Genomic DNA, 21,859 nt, shown 5'->3' with positions numbered 1-21,859 from the left:
ACCAAAAAACCGAACGGCAACTTGGTGGCTGAACTTTCCCACTCGTCGATGAGCACTGCGACAACAGTCAATGAACAGTGCACATTGGCGTTCAGAGAAACACCAACCTTGACCCTTGTTTTCTTGAACATTCATTTGTTTGTACGACTCGGGCTTGTAGGCCATGTCAAGGATTGTGGCATTAGTGTTTTTATAATGGGAGAATCGAATACAGCACGCGGGCCTGTTTATATGTGTGTGTGTAATATTCTTTCAGGAACGTACAGTAAAGTGCCATGATTTGAAAGGGTATTATATTCTTAATTTTTTAGCAACCGATTTTCAGTGAAACAGCGGTCTGTTTCCTCGATATGTCTAGTTTAAGCATACTGCAGACATCGACAGGACACCGTGGATGTCGGCATCCGTAACACAAAACTGCCTTTCGACAAGAGCAACCTTTTGTGTTACAAAATTTACAAGTTTGTACCAGAGGCAACTGCCTTAATCTCAGTGATTAGTATTGTCATGAAAATACAGCGAGGGTCTATTGACTAGATGGTTAGAATGATGCATTTAACAGGTTGTCGATCACAGTCGCGACCAGTGATAGGAAGAATCATCGGACGTTCGAGAATTCGTGGTACACCAGTCCCTCGTCGTAAAGAGAAAGCAGTGCCGCGCCGTTGACGCCATCTTCGATGAGCTTAATCACTCCCTTGGCGACATTCTCAGGCCTGAAAAAAAAGAAAGAAAATAATCAAAACGCATAAAGGCAGAGTGCCAGGAATAATTTACAAGAATTCGCGACATGTACCTTACAAGGCAGCGTCACGAATAGAGCCCACTAATTGGCACCTTATGTTGAGTGGAAGGAAGTACGTACGTTGCAGTATAATTGCTATTATTATTTGTTTAGAAAATATACGTACATTTGAGAGGAAAGAGAAAGCGAAGAGCAGGCTGGCAACTGCCACCGTAAGGGGCACAACGCCTGCCTACTCTTCAGAAAGGACGAGACAGAAACATAGAAATGGATGATCGGAAGGAGGGGAGGGCAGAGGGAAAGCGCAAGATGAACAATCTCAAAGAATAAAGTACAACAGCAGAGGTGACACACAGTAGGGCCGGTCACTGCAGTCACGCCAACAAGTAATGTTAAATAGTTTAAATACATAAGAATTGCACATATGAGCGTGACAGAAGCGGGATCGCGCAATTACGACGATAATGTGCAAGTTGAATATACGCGAAAGAAAAGCGAGAGAAAAACTTCCTTTTCAGTCAAGTCTGCTTGCGGTTCTTATCAGAAGTCAGCGTTCAGACAGACAGCAATGACATTGCTTGATATCTAATTTTCTTTCGTTATACGGAAGCAAAAGTGCATCTTACACAAGAACGGACGCACGTAAAGTCCATTGGTTTAGCGAACACCACAACCCTCATATTTCCTAGTATGGAGAAGTCCAACGTGCGACTCACTTTCTTTTGTTTCGCAATCTTCTGCCTCAGAAAGCATGTACTGCCCATTTAGTCGCAAAGAATTCTTAATAAAGATAATTCTAGGAACACCACAGGCACTCCAGAAATGCTAATACAGTAGAGTACTTTGCCTAGGTTTCCCTCTTTGCCTCTATTTGGCCTATAAGCATCCAATAGGAAGAAATTTAACTGAAACTAGAAGGCCGAAGCTGAGAGAAGGCCCTGTAGTTTCGTGGTATTATAGTCAACATAATTCTCTATACAAATTATGCACTAAGTCTTTTATGCTAGTTCACCGTAATTTAGGGTTTATATATAATCGCAATTGCGGCTACATTCTTAAGGCATCAGTCTCAGAGAGGGGCTGAGCATAATCTCATTATCAGACGTCTACTGATAACCCAGATTTTTCTGAGGAGCATGATCGGCAGAAACTTCCGCCATTCTTTCTGTGATGCATTTAGCATACTGATGAACAAATTTATGCAACAGTTAACTGAAATATTAGCTCAATCGTTTCTCAAAACATTAAAGACTTATTTCACATTTAGCCTAGTGCCAAGGAAGAGGGAGCGGGCGGCACTCTGCGTGTGGTTCAACAATTTCTAGAAATATCTACCGGAAGCAATGCTCATAGTTTTCATGCGGTGCGCTGTTCTCTCTCCTCTCTTCTCCTCAAGCACGTTTTCTTACCTCTGCACCCCACTGCTGTAGTTCCCGGTGATGTAAGGCGTGTTCAGGGCAATCTCCTGGCAGAAGGTTGTTATTCCACGCCACATGGCCGTCTCGATGGGCTCCGGGCACAGACAGCTCACCTTTACCCCCGTGCGGGTGTAGTACAGATCGGTCTGAAACACCAGTTATGTCTGATTCAAGAAAGGGCTTCGAGGTGAGGCACTTGCGAGGCTACACCTAGTGCAAGAAATTCCTGGCACTCAAGAGAGAAGGCACTGGGCTACAATAACGCTCATCGGTTACTCAAGAGACGAGTTTGAGAAGCTCCGCTTCCTTGTAGCTGCTTGCGATAGTCGTTAAAATAACTTGTTGCTGTAGTTAGCTCAGCAATCGTCACCATGTGCTACTGAGATGCAGTAACAGTTCCTTGCAGAGAGTAGGGCTGCTGTGCACTTTTTGAAGTCTAAGTCGAGTGTTTATTTTATTTTTATTTGTGATACCCTCAAGGTACATAATTGTGCATTGCAGAGGGGAGGGGCTAGAATACATTCCAAGAGTAAAAAAAATACAGGATTTGTTCTAGGAATTCACAGTGCAGGGAACAAAAGCGATATGAAAAAAACTAGTAATGCATTCATAACAACCAAAACAGACACTTACATAACATGAAAATACAGAAAGGGTACACTTTAGCAAGCAGTGAATGTTCACGAATAAGTACGTAATTATGCCATTTGCCACCATAAGTTATTTTATGTTGATTAGTGCATTCTTAAAAGGAGTGGGGTCACTGATGCTTACTAATGATGTAGGTAGATTATTCCAGTCGACTGAAGTCCAAGGAAGGAATGATACAGCCTATGATTCGATGGGACAATGAATAATAGCAGGATAGTTAGCGCAGTTAACAAGTTTTGCTGCCAAGCTTCGTGTGAGTTCCAAAAGACATGATAATGGTGATGACTTATTGGCATCCTATTTCAAAATGAGCCGTGAAAAACAGTCACCTAGCCTGAATAAGTATTCGCGTATGCTATACATGCTTTTCATTCTAGCATTTTTGTATACATCTCCTTAATCTTTGTTCTCTTCCTCAACAATTCTTTGCTTACCTACGCTAGCCGTAGCAAATCTGGTCGTATAAATCTCGTGCGTTCATTTTTTCCACCAATACGCTAAACGACTCTTGCTTAACTTGACTGCTGACATCCTGGAAAATATTTTTTGTTCCGTTATTGCACATTTCTTACCTCCTCAAGGAAAATGTGCTACACAAGGGAACGTGAGCCGAGTAATTACTCTATGATTGTTGTACTTGATTTATGCAAGGTAACTCACATGGAAGGAAGGAAGGCCCAATAACGAAAACAAATCAGGAAAGAAACACACAGCATGGCACTGCAGCTAATATTGCACGCGACTGCACAATTTCTACTAGCTATGTGCTTTCTATCAAGCACACTGAGGTGTTGCAGCTTGAAAGTCCTTTCTTTTTCACCGTTCAGCGATGCTGGAGATGGCCTCTGTCGTAAACGGGACTACTTGTAAAACGAATCTATATGTGCAGAGAGCAGGCATAACCATATGTGAAGCGACAATGCAGAAATATTTGCCTTTCTTTTTACTTACCCCGAATGCTCTTGTGAGTCCTATGACTCCATATTTGGATGCATTATATGCCGGAATGGGAGGGCAGACGATCAAGCCTGAAAAGCATTGATAATACGATTAGCGATGGCGTTCCGTGTCCAAAATAGGCACTGCGGCTATTACGCTCGTCGTGATGTAGATTTATGGTTTAATTTTGATGGCATTAGATTGTTAGTTATGCATAGGAGTTTAAGTTTGCCGAGGTGTGATATTGCTAAGAGCCACCACCGCAATGCGGCCACCCTTGCTGGGAACGAAACCTGCCAAGTCATGATCAGAAGCAAAATGACAGGTTCAGCCTGGTGGCTTTCACTTTGTAAATGCATGCATTTCATGAAATGTGATTATTTCACTGACTAATCATCCTTTATTTCGCGAATTCGAACATAGACATGTTTAAATAATCGCAGGCTACTGCTACTTATGCAGAATAGAAGCAGCAAGTGGCATTTAATGAACAGTAATTATATAAAAATCTTAATCCCTGTTTTATTAAAACGTATACGGGAGGACGAAATATAGGTTAGTTTAGTTCCGATGGTGTCTTTTATTTCTTCCAGTGTAAAAAATAAATAAATGAGGTAACTAAACCAGTCACCAAGCAGAAAATATCTCACTTTCGTCCAGTGGTTACTTTATTCCGAAATAATGCGAGAAAATGATTTAGCATTTATTGACTTGAACAGCAAGCCTACTAGGTATCTAAAATGACTAAAAAAATGGTGCTCTTATTTTCCATTTCCTGTCGTTCTATATGTTCATAATTATGCTTGTTGTAGCTGTTATACCCTACCCTCTGTAACGTATCTTCGGCCTTACAGGTAAAAGAAAATCTCTTTTTGTAGGGAAAACAAATAACGCTGTTTAGTGACCATATTGTCTATAGATATAGTGGCGTATGATGGTAATTGAAGTTAGCTTTTCTATAACAAAATGATATTCACCAGGTCTAATTGATTGATAGTTAAGACGAGTTCGAACATTGAACGTCATATCATTATAGGCAGACTTCACCCAATTTCTAGATTTCCAGTATTCAAACGAAAACGAATACCATGATATGCGGACTCCACCTACTCAGGAAGCATCTATATCTAGTAGAATATGTGGCCGTATCCTTAAAGCGATGCCGACAGAAAATGTGGGCCGATACCGATTGCAGTGTAGCCTTATACAGCGCCTCAAAGCGCTAGCTGTCAGGAGAGGAGAGTGCCAGAAGCTGGTACGTAATACTGTGGAACGAAAGAGACACGTGAAGAACAAAACGCTCTGGTCTGATGTTCAGAGCTCTTGGATGCTGCGCTAGAATAAATATGTTTAATCTCACCATTTGTCGCGCCTGTATTTATAACAATACAGGCGAACTTCCCCCACTTTGAATGTATCTGACAGAAAAGACCACGTGTTCGGGGGGTACGCGAGCGCATCGCAATGTACATGATATCCTAAGTTAGTAAGAGATAAAGTAAAGAGACGTGACCATGATAAATGGCAGTGCGGAAATTGGTCTATGACGCAGTAGTGCGCTACCGTCGAGGCGCCACAATCGCCACAATCGTATGCTATCCTACACTTGCGGTATTAGCGGGGCTAAGTTGTGGCTTAGTTGTTGTTGCTTCAGCCATCTTTCTTTCTCTACTGCATTGTATACACGTGAAAAAAAAAAGAAGCTTCGATGGCACTCAGTGTGATTGCGTGCGCGCGCAGTTCGCCTTTGCGCGTTCATTATTTCTTGTCGTGCATAGAATTTCCATACTAAGTTCGTGCTTTGTCGAGTGTCACTTTATTTCTATGGGCAGGCCGCCCTAGCGGTCTTGTCAAAAACAGATACGCACTGAGGGACAAGTTGTGCTTTCTACGTCGGATAGTGGTCCAATTGCTAGCTGAGCTTGAGAGGTTAGGTAAACACTCTCCTTGGTTATCACTTTCCCGAGGGGAGATAAGCGCCTCAAGTTATTACCACGGCTAATGTAAAGCCACGGAAGCTGGCGTATCGTAGAGACTTCACGTCTAGTGCCTCCTATAGCCCTGACCTCTAGAGCCTGGAGCAGAACGACCGGATGTAAAGAGCATTCTTCGTTGTTGCCCGAGGAAGACTTTGACTTTCTTTATGACCTGCGGTGTTTCCAGCTGTGAAAACCAATTCATCCAACGCTTTTCAAAAGGAAGGTTGTTTTCCTAAGTACACAGTTGTCACATTATTTACTACTTTGGTATAACTGTAGTTGTTAGCATGAAAGTTTTTAAGATTAATGACTAAACAAGGTTCTCGCTCTTAGTAATGTGTTTCAGTTACCAACTCCAACCGCAGTTAGCACTGCTGGAAGTAATGTTTCCAGCTTTTATATACCACGCATATGCGTATATGTACGACTCACTGTAGAATACACCAGAGCTGGTTCAGTATAACCATTGTGAACTAGAAACTTTGTCCCTAATGATGCCAACTGGGTTTCGAATTTTTGAAATTCAATGGTGAAAGTGAGTGCACTGTTTAGTCAGTAATGTTAAGAATTTTAGCGTTACCAAGCGAAGTTATACTAAGGTAGTAAATTGTGTGACCAAGGGGGTAGTATGGAAGAGAAACATTTTTTAAATAGGGAATTTTGAACACATTTCAAATGGCTGTTAACGTATTCAGTCGACGACTAAGTCGACGTAACGAAATTGAGCAGAGGTTTCAACGTGTGTACCATTGACACTATTACTCTATATGCTGACAATTGGTGGTCAGCTCGCCAGAAGGAAAAGTTAGCTGGGAACAACGCGGTATTAAAAATGTTGCAGAAATAGACAACTATCACCCTATAATATATTACTTGGTCAGACTTGCTTGGTCTGTTTCTTGCAATGAATATTAGTACGTGTGTTAGAATCGTACGTCGCAAAAGTGGTATACGTACCAGCAATGGACGCAATGTTGATTACGTAGCCTCCTTCTCCGCCTCGGTCTTTTCCCATGTATTTTAGTGCCAGGAGTGTCCCGAAGTATACCGCCATCTAAACAGTGAATATGTCAAGGAACAAGTCGAGAATGTGCATTATTAGAAAGAATTACATGATTGGAAACAGGGTCTGCTCTCTCGTGCAGCGTCCATGATTGAAAGAAAAGGAGAGAGAGAGAGAGAAGGGAAGACAGAAAGGCAGGGAGGTTAACTAGACTGAGTCCAGTTTGCTACCCTACACGTGGGGAGGGGAATGGGGAGTGAAAGAGGGAGAGAGAGAACTTAGGTGTAGGATGTCTACAGTCTGGCACTCAAGTCTGTTGCCCTCAGGTAGCGAAAAAGCGCTCGAACTGCTTTATGGGCCAATGAACTATGAGGCCAGGCCCCCAAGATCTTCGCTTCCGTAAATGGCCTGTCATCCAGTCTATTTAAGGCACACTGGAGAGTCTCGCGTTGATTATCGAAGCGAGAACAGTGGCACAGAAGGCGACTGATGGTCTCTTCACACTTGCACGTAGTGCACATTGGTGAATCCGCCATTCCAATACGATAGCTGTAGGAGTTGGTGAATGCTACTCCTACCCACAGCCGACACAGCAGTGTTGCGTCACGTCGGGGAAGGTTCGCTGGTAATGTAAGTTTCAGTGATGGGTCGAGGCTGTGTAAACGACACTTAGAGTTCTGAGGTGTATGCCAGCAACCTAACATGATTGTACGAGCGAGACTGCGAAGCTCTCTTGCAGCGTCGACTCTGGATAAAGGTATAAGGAGTGTCAGTGAGCCAGCCTGGGCACTTCGGGCAGCGTCATCGGCGAGGTGATTACCAACGATGCCACAATGTCCCGGCAGCCACTGAAATATGATATTATGTCCTCTTTCAGAAGCGCAATGGCAGGTTTCGTGGATTTGTGACACCAGCTGTTCATAATTGCCACGTCGTAAACTTCTCAAGCTCTGGAGGGCTGCTTTCGAGTCACAAAATATTGCCCATTTGTTGGGCGGTTCTTTTTCAATGTATTCGACAGCAGCGCGAAGAGCGGCCAGTTCAGAGCCTGTAGATGTCGTTACGTGTGGTGTCTTAAACTTGATGACGACCGATTGCGATGGTAGAACAACGGCGCCCGTAGAATTTTCCGAGACGGAACCATCCGTGTAAACATGAATTCGGTTAGAGTATGAACAATGCAGAAGTTCCAATGTGATCTGCTTGAGAGCCGCGGTGGTCAGCCTAGCTTTCTTCACTATTCCTGGAACAGCAAAATACACAGGAGGCTTCTTCAAGCACCACATAGGGGATGGCGTTCTTGTTGCGGGTGAGTGCCTCAAAGACAAAGAGTGCCGGTTAGCCGCAATTCATCTGGAGAACGCTGCCCTGGGTCTTTTCTCAGGCAATCGAGCGAGATGGTGGTCAGGGACTCTGGATATATGGCGAACATGCACCCGGAGCGCGTCGATATCTATATAGGTCCTTATTGGGTGGTCTCTCGCGGTGGCAATTGTTGCCACGGTTGAAGCATTTCGAGGTAGCCCCAGACATGTTCGAAGGGCTTGGCCTTGAATGCTCTGTAGGACATGGATGTTAGTTTTGTTAGCATTGGACAGCACTGGTGTGCTGTATCGCAAGTATCCTAGGAAGAGCGTTCTGTATAGTTGAAGCATAGATGCCACGGATGTGCCCCACGTTTTACCGGCGAGAAACCTTAGTATATGGGAGATAGAAGTAAGCCTCTTCTTCAAATATGTGATGTGGGGGCTCCATGAAAGGTCTCTGTCTATAATAACGCCTAGGAATCGGTGAGTTTTTGCGTAGGAAATTGGTTGGTGGTCAATGGAAATGGGGGTACCAGGTCATAGGCTTGCGGGTAAAGGCGACTAAGGCGCACTTCTCGGTCGAAATGCTGAGGCCTTGCGCACGCAGGTACGATGATGTTAGGGTCACTGCTTTTTGGAGCCGTGCACGCACCTGGAGACGTGTAACTGCCGAGGCCCATATGCATATGTCGTCAGCATATATGGAAAGGTTTACTGTATGTGGTAGAACGTCGGCAAGGCCAAGGATTGCAAGGTTGAACAAAGTGGGGCTAAGAACCCCACCCTGAGGGACGCCACGGTAAGTGTAATGGTCAGCAGTTCGGCCATCTGCACTGTGCACAAAGAAGGATCTTTTGAATAGATAGCTCCGAATCCACCGAAACATGCGTCCACCTATTCCATTATTTTCCAGGGCATCAAGGATGGCTTCATGCGTTACATTATCATAGGCGCTTTTGACGTCGAGGAATAGTGCAACCGATATACGCTTGTGGTGTTCCTGTTGTACAGACGAGACTAGGTCGATGACGTTGTCAATAGAGGAACGGCCTCTTCTAAAACCAGCCATGGCATCGGGGTATACGTTGTGGCGCTCAAGATACCATTCTAGGCGGGTGAGAATCATTCTTTCCATGACCTTCCCAACACAGCTGGACAGCGCAATGGGTCGATAGGACGCTAGGTCAAGTGGCGACTTTCCAGGCTTCAGGAGTGGTATCAAGCGGCTGGACTTCCACCGCTCAGGAACGACGCCATCATTCCATGACTGGTTATAACATTCCAGCAGTCTGCTTCGGCCATCTTCACCTAGGTGGCATAAAGCAGCGTAGGTGATGCCATCTGGTCCTGGCGACGATGAGCGCCTGCATGAGGCCAGAGCAGCGTCCAATTCCTCAAGTGAGAAGCACACATTCAATTCTGGGAAGCGTGTCGCAGGAACCTCACCCAGAATTTCACTATTGATGGTGACCACACTGCCCGCAATCTTCACACAGAAATCTTCGGCTATGTCGACCTGTGAGCGGCCTTGATGGAGGGCTAGGGCTGAGAATGGGTGTCGTTGCTGTGGAGACGAGCCAAGGCCGCGCACCGCCCTCCATATGATAGACAGAGGCTTGCGGGGGTCAAGTGATTCGCAGAACGTCTTCCACCGTTGTTCCTCCAACCTGTCCATACGACGTTGGATTTTCTTCTGTATACGTCGAGCGACTTTAAGGTCATGAATTGACTTCGTGCGCCTGTATCGCCTCTCGGCTCTTCTGCGAATCGTTCGAAGTCGCTCAAGTTCCATGTCAAAATCCGTACGTTTTTTCGCAGATGTAAATGTGTACTTAGATTATTCCAGTACACTTGTAATAAGGTTTTCAATGGTGCCGGTAAATCCTTCTTTGCATGCCTCTTCCACCTTTGTCTTATACGTTGACCACCTTATATATGCTTGTTGGGAAGTACAAGAGGAGAAGCTTCCAAATCCAGTGATACTTAAGTAGGTGGGAATATGGTCACTACCATGAGTCTCGATGTCAGAGAACCATCGAACATTTTGACTAAGTTGCCGTGACACCAAGGTCAAGTCTAAGCAACTGCTATAGTTCGCACCACGCAAGTACGTCGGACTGCCATCGTTCATAATGTTAAGTTCATGGTCGGAAGCAAATTCCACAAGTTTCCGGCCCCTGGAATCTATTCTGGAGCTTCTCCAAGCCAAGTGATGAGCATTAAAATCTCCTGTGATAATCCATGGTCCAGTAGTCGCCGTCAGGATGTCTTGCAATCGGTCGCCGTCGAACCGACTATATCGGGATATGTAGGCGCCGATAAGGGTGAAGGCCACTTTATTCTTTGTAATGCGGAGACACACGTATTGGTTTCCATCATGAGGCTGCACTGAGTGGGGGATGTAAGTCAGTTCTGTACGGATGTAAACAATTACTTTGCTGGATTGCCCGCACGTTGACGCCATAAAGGCTTCGTATCCAGAGAGTCTTAGCGCTTTCGACACGTTCGGTTCACATATTACCACTACAGGAAATCGGTTTATAAATGCACCTACGAGTTTCTGGTATAGAATGATCATTATTAGGAGCAAGTACTGCAGTAAGAATTCTAGGAGTGAACCAGGAGGTACACTCAAAGGTGGCAACAATTTGCTTACGACTGTCGCGGGATTTCGAGAGGTGCGCAGACCAGTATTGGACTTACAAATCTGAACAAAATTCCCGATGAATCTGCTTCATTACAAACCTGGGAAGGTCACGAACCAACTACGTTTGTATCAAACAGCTTCACAGGGTACGCTTATTACACCGGAGTTGTTATACGCTAGGTTCTGGTGGTTTGTGCACGTAGGCAAAAAAGATGGCGGCCACCCCAGAGCTAAAAGCGCTAAAGCACAAAGCAGAAGCATATGGCCGGGCATGCTCCAGCTGCGTTTAATCGCTGGAAGTGTTAAAACTAAGATAAATATCGTAATAAAAAAGTAAAACCGAACCGGACACTGCTTAGTATTGTGTTGCGGTTTGACGTCAAGGGGTCTGTAAGCAAATCCCGTAACCTTATCTCCGTTCCTTTCCACCCATACTGGGTAGGCCGCGTGCGGTGAGGCCTGCGGAAAGACAGGGCACCTACGAAGGACACCTTCATGAACAGAATCGGGAGTGTGTGCGGCGACGGTGGGCGACACGAAATACGGGCGAAGATCGCGCCGCAAAGGCCAAGCGTGTCTAACTTTGGTTAGATTACCCCCAGGGATCCTACTCGAATCGCAATTGTGGGTGATTTTCAACGTAGGCGCGTCTCGGTCAGCCAGAAAGTGTTTCGTGGCGTTTCTCTTGGAAAGGTTCGGCAGTCAATGCTACACAAGCACCGGTGTGCCCACGACGCGTCATCGGTCGTGTACAGCCTTCACATTGGCCAAGAACCTTTCCAGTGTCGCCACAGAGCCACTCATCGTATTTCATAGCGATCCTAAAGCGATTGTCACCTTGCTGATTATATAATAAATTAAAAGAAAGCAAACAATAGGAGGTTAAAGATAAAAAAAGCATTGAGTATGCAATCTAATAAAGAACGAAACACGGTGGAAAAACGAAATTCATTCTTGTCCGAGTCCTTTATTTTCAATCAAAATAGTTATTATTAACATATTTATCACTACATATACAGCTCCACTGGTCATACACCTTCACAAAGTGGAATGGCTTGAATTTTTAATTTGAAATACTTTGAATGTAAAGAGTTTCAAATTTTACTGAAAGTGAAGGGCTTCAAAAATCACACTTTCTCTCTACGTGCTGTAGGCGAGCCCCGTTGAAACATAACTAGCGATACGACGAAACTTCATGGTAGGATTGAATTTGTCTCCAAGCTCGTATCTCGTACAGGATACAAGACTGTCCCTCGTCGATAAAGATCGAGCGTTGTTGCGGTAAAAAGACAAATTGCTGTTTCTAATGTAAATTGCTGGCCCTACTGCGAAAGAGAGTGTCGCTACTAAAGGAAGTCACCACTTGAAAAGTACGTGCCGAGGACAACCGTGTGCCCGTAACAAAAAAAAAAATAGGACACTGCCCTCATTGCTAAAATGATTTGGCGAAGTGCAAACACCCGACAAGGCGGATGCAGACTGTGATAAAGGGATGCAGTGAACTCTCAGGACAAAGGTGATGTACGACGCTTGTCCAGAGAAGATTGGTGAGGAAAGTTCTATACGAAGCGACAAGAGTGACATATATGTAAACAACTTTATCTATTTCATACTCCCTTGGCCACAGGGACACATACACATTCCTCAAGATTGGGTAAAATTAGGCACGTACCTACGCTGCACGAAATGTGGTGAACCAAATGTACGAAAGTCGAGCAGTGTAAAGATGCTGACGACCATCATGCTCTACCTTATTTAGAGGTCTCTATGTTTTAGAAATACACATGTGCAAACATTGTATGTGCAGGCTTCGTTTGCGATTCATTTATTTTATTAAGTAGAAGCGACGATTGTTCAGTGGCACCATTTTTTAATCGAAATTACGAGCTATAGGAGCCGAAGCATCAGGCGGCACATACACACCATCCCAAGCATTTATCACGCCTAATACAGGTTATGCGAGAAAATCAGGGAAGCCGTTGTATAATATACGTTATTATGATTAAAATTCTGTGTGATTTAGGGATTTCGATGAGAAGGCAACATACAAACCCTTTTTGTTACGATTTGCGTTTTTGTTATGACGAAGGCAAGCGGGCTGATTGGAACTATTTTGCGGATGAATTGCATGGTATATTAGTCGGCTTTCTGCGTCCGACTAATCGAACGACCAACGGGACACCGTAGCTGCCTGGCCAAGTAAAGTCAAGGCACGTAACAGGATCACAGAAAAAATACGTCAAACGAGCCTTCAGTTTGTTCTTGAGTTGTTCCGAATGCACACGGCTTATACAAGAGCTTGTAAACATCATACCTTGCTGGTGAAGCAGCGCACTGACATGGACACAGTGAAGACAAACAGAAAAAGACGACACTCGCTGCATTCGAACATATAAAAGGGCCCGTTGTAATGGAAATGAAGTTCAGTAAAGTGGAAAGTTGGGCTAGTTGGTGAGTGATCATCTCACCAACTAGCCCAATTTTCCACTTTAAAGAGCTTGTAAAGCATGCCTAAAAAGTAAATTCAAGGCCGCGCACAAACTATCCTTGCCCATGCAACACGTAGTTGACTTAGAGAAGAAATACTAGAATACGCCTCGAGATTCTTCCGCAGTTGGGTTACACGGGAGTGGTTTAACCCCACTGCCAGATCCGCAAAAAGTTACGTTCGGGACGATGCACTCAGCTGCACGTATTTACACTGAATGTGCACTTTGATGTGCAACGTACTTACCGTGTTGATCTCAAATATCTTTCTCCAACTTTCCTCACCGGCGAAACCGGCATTGTTCACCACAATGTCCAGTCGTCCAAACTTCTTCTTCGCTCGGACAAAACAATCTTCCCAATAAAGAGAAACACACTTATGTCAGGTTACAACCTTGTCACTGTGTAGGCATGGTCAAATGAGGTGCAAGTACTGGAAGCACTGAACTTCAAGGTAATCATATTCGGTTCAAGGTTAAATTGCAGTTTGCCTAGAAGGAAATCAAATAAAGATAGTAATAATAGGAAATAGACTCTAAGACTTGCGAAGCATAAATCGTATAAGAAGAAACGAAAAATGATTGCAGCAGTGAGGGCGAGTTAGTGCCCGTGAAGCTGCCCGCAGTATTTTCCGCACATGTACATGAAAATAAAAATTGTGTCCGACTGCAAAGAAAACTGTCCTAGTTTCACCTGTCATAAGAATTATTTCCTTAAACGTTGCATTATTTTTAGATAAAAAGCCGATATTTATAGAAACAGAGAATGCGCAAAGACAAGTTCACAGTTTTACAAGTATGAAGGAAGTCAGTCATGTTTAGAATAAACTTCATCTTCCCAATAAGCAAAAACGCTAACACAACTGAAGGAATTGAATTGGAGGTCGGGGTTTTGCGTGCGAAAGCAATGACGTTAATGTGAGGGTCGCCATAGTGGAGGACTCTGGGTGAATTTTGACCACCAGGGTATCCTTATCGTGCCCCCAATGCACGAGAAACGCGTGTTTTCGCATTTCGACTTCCATCAAAATACGGCCGCCGCGGCCGGGATTTGATCCCGCGACCTCGTGCTTAGCAGCGCAATACCATAGCCCGTAAGCCACCGGGAAAGGTGAAACTGAAAGAGGAGGCAACCTTGCAGTTGGGGGAGGGGGTAGTCGCCGAGCCCATCAACACGGGCAACATGCTGTACTTTTTTCTTTATATTGCTCTTGCACATAGAAAAATTGTTTCCCCTTTTCTTTTCCTGGCTCAACTTTCTGTCGTGTTCCTGTGGTTATGAAAAGTAGAGTCTTTGGGTTTGTCTTCTTATTATCACTGATTAATTGCGGATATTTTCACATACTGCTTGTTCGGCCGGCTACCATTTAGACCAACCAAAAATGTTGGGTGTACAGTTACTTTTCAATATCGCTTCATTTTACACGATATAGTGTTTAGTAATTATACTGTACTTTGGACGCGTTCTCTTCGTACTGCCTGCTTGGGAAGCACGTGCTGAAGGTTCTGTGGACATTGTATCGCGATTACCCCAGATAAAAAAAAGGAAACTCGATGCTTTGTGCAACATATAATACAATCACGATCGTATAAAGCTACCAGGCGTAATGTGTAGGTTGTGGATTCGTCTCATACCGGCGACAAGTAATCTTTTGTTCCGCTTTAGCTTTCCCCTTTCTTCATTATTTTATACATTTTAATTTCAACCACAGCTAATTACCCCGATGCTTTCTTTGGCTCTGGTCACCAGTTGGATTTCTGTGGTTGTAATTACGAAAGATCGAGTCCCTCTGTGTCCCTACTTCTGGTTTATAGAATGCAATGATATTCATGAAGAGGGTAAAGTGGTAACGAAATAATAAATAAAATATAAAATGAAATAAAGCACCCCTTTCCGTAATAATAAGCAAGAGTGACAGTGGGAGCTTATTGGAAATGTTGGCATTACAGATATCCGAGAAGAGATTGCTCTTTCATTTATATTTTGCTAGTTGTAGTTGGCATGACCATTAATAAATGTAGTAAGGTGGAAATAATATTTCCTATTCTAGAAACAGCATGCAAAATGTGACATTTGGGCCAAAACAATTTCAGTGTGCCAGACCAATTATCTGTTCTTATGTAAATGCAAGCGTTTCTTGCTTATTATTGCCAAACACATCTATGAGATGATACTCGCATTACTTATGATGGTAACGTAATTGCAAACGTATATTTTGACGGAATTTTGTTTGAGCCCTTCTAACATAACACACGAGATTTGCCTCATGGTGTAGAAAATGGTAAGCGGACCTAATTTGATTATGCGAAAGACCCCACTAAAAATAGGACAGGGATAGACGAAAACTTTTTCGAAGCACTTACTTGGCGTTAAGAGGATCTTACCTTCGAAAGCTTCATCGTTAGTTATGTCACATTTCATAAATATGACACGGTCCTCTCCAAATGTTGCTCTCAAACCACGCTCGGTGTCGATTCCAGCAGATTCATTTAAATCGATGAACGCAACCTGCGAAATGCAGAAGTGCAAGCAGTCGTTCTGTAATCAGACGGCCTCTTCATGATGAAGGCAAACCAATTATTTAAAAGACGAGGTGCATAAGAAAGGAGGTAACATTCAAAGACAAAACTAAAGATTGCGTGGTCTCTGGCAAATTCGTAACACGGGGCCGTGGTGACCTACAGATAACGCCATGCTTATCCTTCTCGCATTTCTCCTTCATCATTGCCTGAATAAATACAAATCTTGTTGGCATAATGCGCGTAGAATGGCGGGCGTTTTCCTTTAAAAATCGCGAAAAAGAAACGATTTTGAGGTTCCGGCTGTGCTTTGGTCTTGCTGAGATTTCGCATAATTGAATTTTTCGGTGCGGTTGGTTCAGTGTAGCACTAAATACAGTTACGTACCTGGTTGTTAAAAAAAAGGAAGTGGCATTTGTAGAGGGGACGATAACTACTGTGAAAGCGGTGCCAGTTTGGATTCGTTTTGCCACATGCCGGCAGCAGTAGATGGTAGCCATTCTGAGAGGACTGCCGTGAGCCTGCCACGGCTCTGGAACACGTGGAAACTCTCCTGAAACGGCTGCTTGCAGCAACTGTCACCTTGCGGCCACAAATGTCTGTGCTGTCTGCTTCGTCTCAGCAACTGGCTACCCCTTACGTGAAAGCATCTGCGCTTTTATACCCACTAAAACAGGCAAGCGTAACTGCACCAAGTGTTACAGTGAATGATCTGGCTTAAAAATGCGATGTTTTCGCGAAACTTGAGCAAGAAGAAAGCAGCGGTAAGCGCGAATCTTTTTCCGTGAATTTCTGCGAGAGGCCCACTTCCCTGTGTATATAGCTTCCTGTTCGACAAACTACCCATTACCCAAGCTGATAACCAAGAAATATGTGTGTTGTAAGAAAGAAGATCATCACGCTTGGAAGACCCGTTGCCATCACGTGATTAGGGGCGAGTTGGCCATCTTGGTGAGCCTTGGTGCCAGCACTACACTTCTTGCTGGCAGTCAACCGACTCCAATAAATCCGATTAACAAAGCTTCGCTATAATACAAAATATGATTTAATTTGATGTTATTTTCTTTACAAAACGTCATGTTACTTTTAATTTAATGCAAGTTAATTTCTTAACCGAACGTGGTTTTATGAATTGAGACACAAAGAGAACTGGAACGCCACTGTAGGTCTCTGCAAAGTAGGGAAATTAATATCTCGGAACTGTCCTCCTCCTGAGAATTCGTTCCAAGTGGATTAGCCTTGCGAACTCCACGGCTAGAATTTGCAAATGCAAATATGGACCGTCGAATAATAAGTTAAGAACCTAATTAGTGAATGGTTGTTAATAATTTGATTTAGCGCATTTACCTTTCTGTGCAATCAATCTCCGTCTCTTCGACTAGGCCAGCTCATGAACTAGAATTGTGCTATCCGCCACAGGCAAACTTTACGTATTTATGAAAGTGTTCGCAGAAACACCATGTGTACTATAGATTTTATAATAAATAAATGTAAATGATAGCCTAGACGTTCATCAAAATGCAGAATTCGAGACTGGGACCACGTGTCAACATACTCTTGAACTGTCTTTATATTCTCCAAAGGTAATTAGCTTTTCAATGCGTCTTGAGAACAGCCATGTTACAGTGAGTTCACATTCGCTGCTGGCGCGTAAATATGCCTCAAAAAGCGTTTGCGTCACAGATCACACATTTCGTTGGACGCCTAAGTATGGTTCAGAAATAAATATGCGTCGCGAATTACATGTTTGTGCTTGCTAGGTGTGTGGAAGTCGCGCAATTGTTTATACTAGCGGCGCCTTGTACGCCAGTATTCTGTAGGCTGTGCTTCACTGTCGGCTTCAGCAGGCGTGGAAATGAAATTTTTAGTAGTGTGAGTAAAGTAAGCGTGTCCACTGTACCAGAAAAAGAAGCCTAATCCGAAATCAACAGAAAGAATTTCAGCTGCCATTCTTTTTAGTTCAGAAATGGGGCATGATGCTTGCCTCCGCATATGCCGACAAGTAGGATGGGGTTAGGTAACAAACCAACATATGTCCCTAATGTTTATGCGGACTTCGATCCGGATTCGAAAACAACGTGCAAGTGAAGTACGTGATGTAAAGTACGCTCGATTTGCTTCCAGGTTTCCAGGAATATTGCCAAAGCCGTGCTCATGTGGCGGGTCTCTAAAGTTTACGATTCTGAGCTTTCTTGTGCGATAATGAGTGATTTCTAATTAATTCTAATTATTCCAGACACTTTAGTAACTCAACTTGTAACTAAACGTATGCTCTTATATCATATAGATAACGAAATGCATGAGTTTTGTACTGTACTATTTCTTTTCTATTTTTGTTCGGATTTATTTTGAATTTCGTCAACGTTTATCTCAGTGATTTCTAATTAATTCTAATTATTCTAGATACTTCAGTAACTTAACTTGTAGCTAAATTTATGGAGTGATATCATATCTATAATGAAACCCATGACCTTTGTACAGTACTATTTTTTCTATTTCTCAAATTTATTTTAAATTTCCTCCCTGGTCGTCTCAGTGATTTATAGTTATTTCTAATTGTTCCAGACACTTCAGTAACTCAACCTGCAACTAACCGTACGCTCTGATATCTTATGTATAGTGGAAATCATGAGTTTTGTACTGTACTATTTCCTTTTTATATTTGTTCTTCTGATTTACTTAGAATTACGTCCCTGGTTATCTCAGTGATTTATAATTATATTTAATTATTCCAGACACTTCAGTAACTCAACTTGTAAACAGATTTATGCTCCAATATTATATCTACAATGAAACCCATGAATTCTGTACAGTACTAACTTTTTTTCTGTGATTTATTTTAAATTTCCTCCCCGGTAGGCTTAGTAAGTGAACCGGAACTGCTGCGCAAGAAACAAGATTGTCGCTCGATGTTCGTGCCAAAAAAAAAAAAAAGAAATGAAACATGCTGATATACGATTTACTTTCTACGTGAGGCAAATGTAGTTCTATCTACGTTCGTCTTATCAAGGAACGTGCAGCTATTTTTTGCCTATGCTCTCCGACTTTCACGATTAGACCCCTGCGAAGAGGCACTGAACACGAGTCGCATAAGATAAGCTAGACTTTGTCATTGCGTGGACGCCGAGCCGGCTACGGTTCTATTTCAGACCGAACACACGTTCTTCTTATAATGAACTGGAATAATAACTACCCGAATGTGATGCACACTGCCGCATTCCTGTCGCAGGATATATGTCTAGCAGTCTTAGTTACAGCGCCCGTCACGCAGGTCCTAGCAACTTGTCAGGTCTCTTAGTTATACGAAAAATTTAACCAACATCGGCTAGTACTCGTAGAACACCCCCTACGAAACCGGGCATTTTTAATGCTAACAAAATCGATTTACGTCGCCTGTGGCACATCAAATAAATTTGCTGACTAATTTGTATTCATTCGAAGAGGCGTATCTCTTTTGAACAAGAAATCAATTACGATAATTCTGTGACTAATTACAAAGTTGAGATAGTCTACTTTGGTGTAAACTAATTTAGCGCGCATATTTCAATTCACATTAGAATTAGTCACTGATCTCACAGGGCTGGTTGAATTCGAAATAATTACAAACCCCCACAAAACTAGTTCACCGTTACTGCTTTTAGTAAACTTGTAGATTCAATGATCACTCACTGCACGCGAAGATGAAGCGATCGTTCCAAAACTATACAGCCGATCGATCAGCTATTGTGACCCAAACTGTTCAAGCAGACTGTGCAGCGACACAGATTTAAAATCACTTCATTCGTTCATTACTTATCTGATCAGGTTTGGCATCACAAAGTGTACGGAAGTTATTTCAGGGGAGGACTTGGCATTTTCGTTGACACCTATGCAGAGCGAGGACATAGAAACCGTGTCAGCTCATGCTGATGATCTTAACAATACATCTCAGTGGGTACGTAAAGCTTGCGCATATAAGGCAAATTATATGTAATCAATTTCACTTGTTATTCGCTCATTGCCACAAAACTCTTGTAACTACAATGCCCGGGACAATGCGTTGAGGTTTGGAGTCCAACGCACTAGAACAGTCCGGCTGCTTAAAGAATACCTGGTCCAAGCTTACCCGACAGCCTTGCTGGAGAAGATGTTCCGTGATTGCTTTTCCGAGACCCATAGCTCCACCCGTAACCAGGGCCACTTTTCCGTGGAGAGAGTCACTCATGGTCAATCCCTCCGAAAGCCTGCTAACGCAATACCGGTCAATCCACGTTGTCGGCTCAAAGCGTGTTCGCGGTGTCCCAGTTTTAGAAACCCTCTCTGGTATCTCCGAGCCGGTCGTGAGGGTTCAAGGGAGGCTGTGGCTGGATGCGAGCGAGGGAAGAGATATCGTCCTTGGCTGATAAAACGTACGCAGACCTTGGTGCTTGAAGGCAGTTGAGTTTGTGGAGTGTGTAATGCGTCACTGGCAGCTCCTATCGGCTTTCTTTGCGCGCTTGTCTGCCACCCCGGCAAGGAAAAAAAAAAATTCCGGCAGAAGTCATCGTACGATTAAAGCGACGTTAATGCGATTAGCCCTGAAGCGATGTAGGGACACCGCATTGCGAACTTTCTTAATTTTTGGAGCGGACTTTTTTAATTTTATGTGACTCACAACTTGTTCTCTTCGCTGCAGCTTAGAGCTCCGAGCTGAATTCACATTCTGGACTTCTTCAATTCTGTGTTGCTGGCTTCATTCCTCGCCCCCTTGTTCTACTTCTCGGACACCATGCTAAAAAGCGCGCGACATACCCAATGTGATGCCTTCGCCTTAACGAAACTGTAGGCAGGACGCAGCAACAAGAAATAATCATGTTTACCTCAAGACTGGCATAAGCTTTGAGGTCATGGAAGAAAATAACAGTCCTTTCGTTTTCTTTTCCAGGCTGTCGCGACCGCTTCTCTCGCGTGTAATTCTTCTTCTTCAACCGAAAGTCCGAGAGGCAGCTACATTATTCGCAGTAACCTCGTCGCTCAAGGAGGTGGCCTTCCTGTTGAAGACAACTACCACAGGCTGAGAAGCTTCGCTGGTATTCGCTGTGTAGATTTGTAAGGCAGTGTAATTACACACGCCCTTGCGCTACTGTGGCGTTCCCCTTGAAAATGTTTGTAACTCTGGCACCCTTCCACACTTGACGAAGAGATTGCTCCTCACGGAGGACCAGGTTATCGACCGATAATGTCCATCCGGGTGCATTACTGTAAGCGTGACGCAAACGCACAGCTCGCAAATATTTGCTTTCTTGATCGCTTCGAGAAGTGGTTTGGCAGTTGTTGACGGTGTAGCGATCTTCTCGTTATCTGTATTTTTTGGAATACGACAATCTTTTGTACGTTGAGCGGATGTTAGAAGAGCATTACGTCTGTTCACAGTGAGAAAATCTGACGGCAGTGTGCGCGGGAGATAATGTAATGTAAGTGAGTGATCGAGAGCTCTCCAATGCTTCTACTACCCCGTTCTGTGCGCATTGCGATTATAACAAGCGCCTGTTGTTAAAGAAAAAGGCAACCACTTAAAATATTCGCGAAGGAAAAAATTATGGGGTATTAGTGCCAAAACGCCTTTCTGAATATGAGGCACGCCGTAGTGGGGGACTCGGGAACTTTGGACCACTTGGGGTTCTTTAACTTGCACCTAAATATAATTACACGGGCGTTTTCACATTTCGCCCCTACCTAAAGGCGGCCGCCGCGGCCGGGTTTCGATCCCTCGACTTCGTGCTTAGCAGCTTAAGGAGGGGTGAAATTACGAAGGTTAGTGACGGATGATTGGCGTTGTTAGTGCGAGGCAAAGACTTGCATGTGATCGCGAAATACCTGATTTCTTAAATGTCACGCCGTAATATATATGTTCTGTTGCAAATAGCAGACATTGTGCAGCGTGGCCACGGGACACACCTACATATATGTCATGTTTCATAGCAGAACAAAAGACAAGAAGCAAAAGAAAACAACGCCAACACCTAGTACAGAAAGAAGGTAGGACACTAGGTAAACACAAAAAACAGTATCAGATCAAAGCGATAACCAATATTTTTGGAAGTATTATAAAAAGCTCTGAAAGGTTCCTTGTAATCTCGTTAAGATGACTGCGAGTTTTAGGACTGCAGAACTTAAGTTTATATATCTGAATATTAAATATATTG

At 43.6% G+C, this 21,859-nt stretch overlaps 1 protein-coding gene across 1 annotated transcript; it reads right to left on the bottom strand.

Moving 5' to 3' along the window:
• Positions 1–271: 271 nt before the first annotated feature.
• Positions 272–20,003, bottom strand: LOC126544419 (15-hydroxyprostaglandin dehydrogenase [NAD(+)]-like). The gene is made up of 7 exons (XM_050191735.3): positions 19,801–20,003; positions 15,561–15,684; positions 13,424–13,530; positions 6,690–6,786; positions 3,766–3,842; positions 2,155–2,309; positions 272–716 (listed from the first exon to the last, which is right to left on the bottom strand). Exons 1-7 carry the CDS (start codon positions 19,897–19,899, stop codon positions 599–601), a joined length of 777 nt encoding a protein of 258 aa, XP_050047692.1. The 5' UTR covers positions 19,900–20,003; the 3' UTR covers positions 272–598.
• Between the last annotated feature and the right edge of the window lie 1,856 nt (positions 20,004–21,859).

The sequence above is a fragment of the Dermacentor andersoni genome, chromosome 10 (assembly GCF_023375885.2).
Source record: "Dermacentor andersoni chromosome 10, qqDerAnde1_hic_scaffold, whole genome shotgun sequence".
Lineage (NCBI taxonomy): Eukaryota > Metazoa > Arthropoda > Arachnida > Ixodida > Ixodidae > Dermacentor > Dermacentor andersoni.
This window is presented reverse-complemented; position numbering and strand designations above follow the sequence as displayed.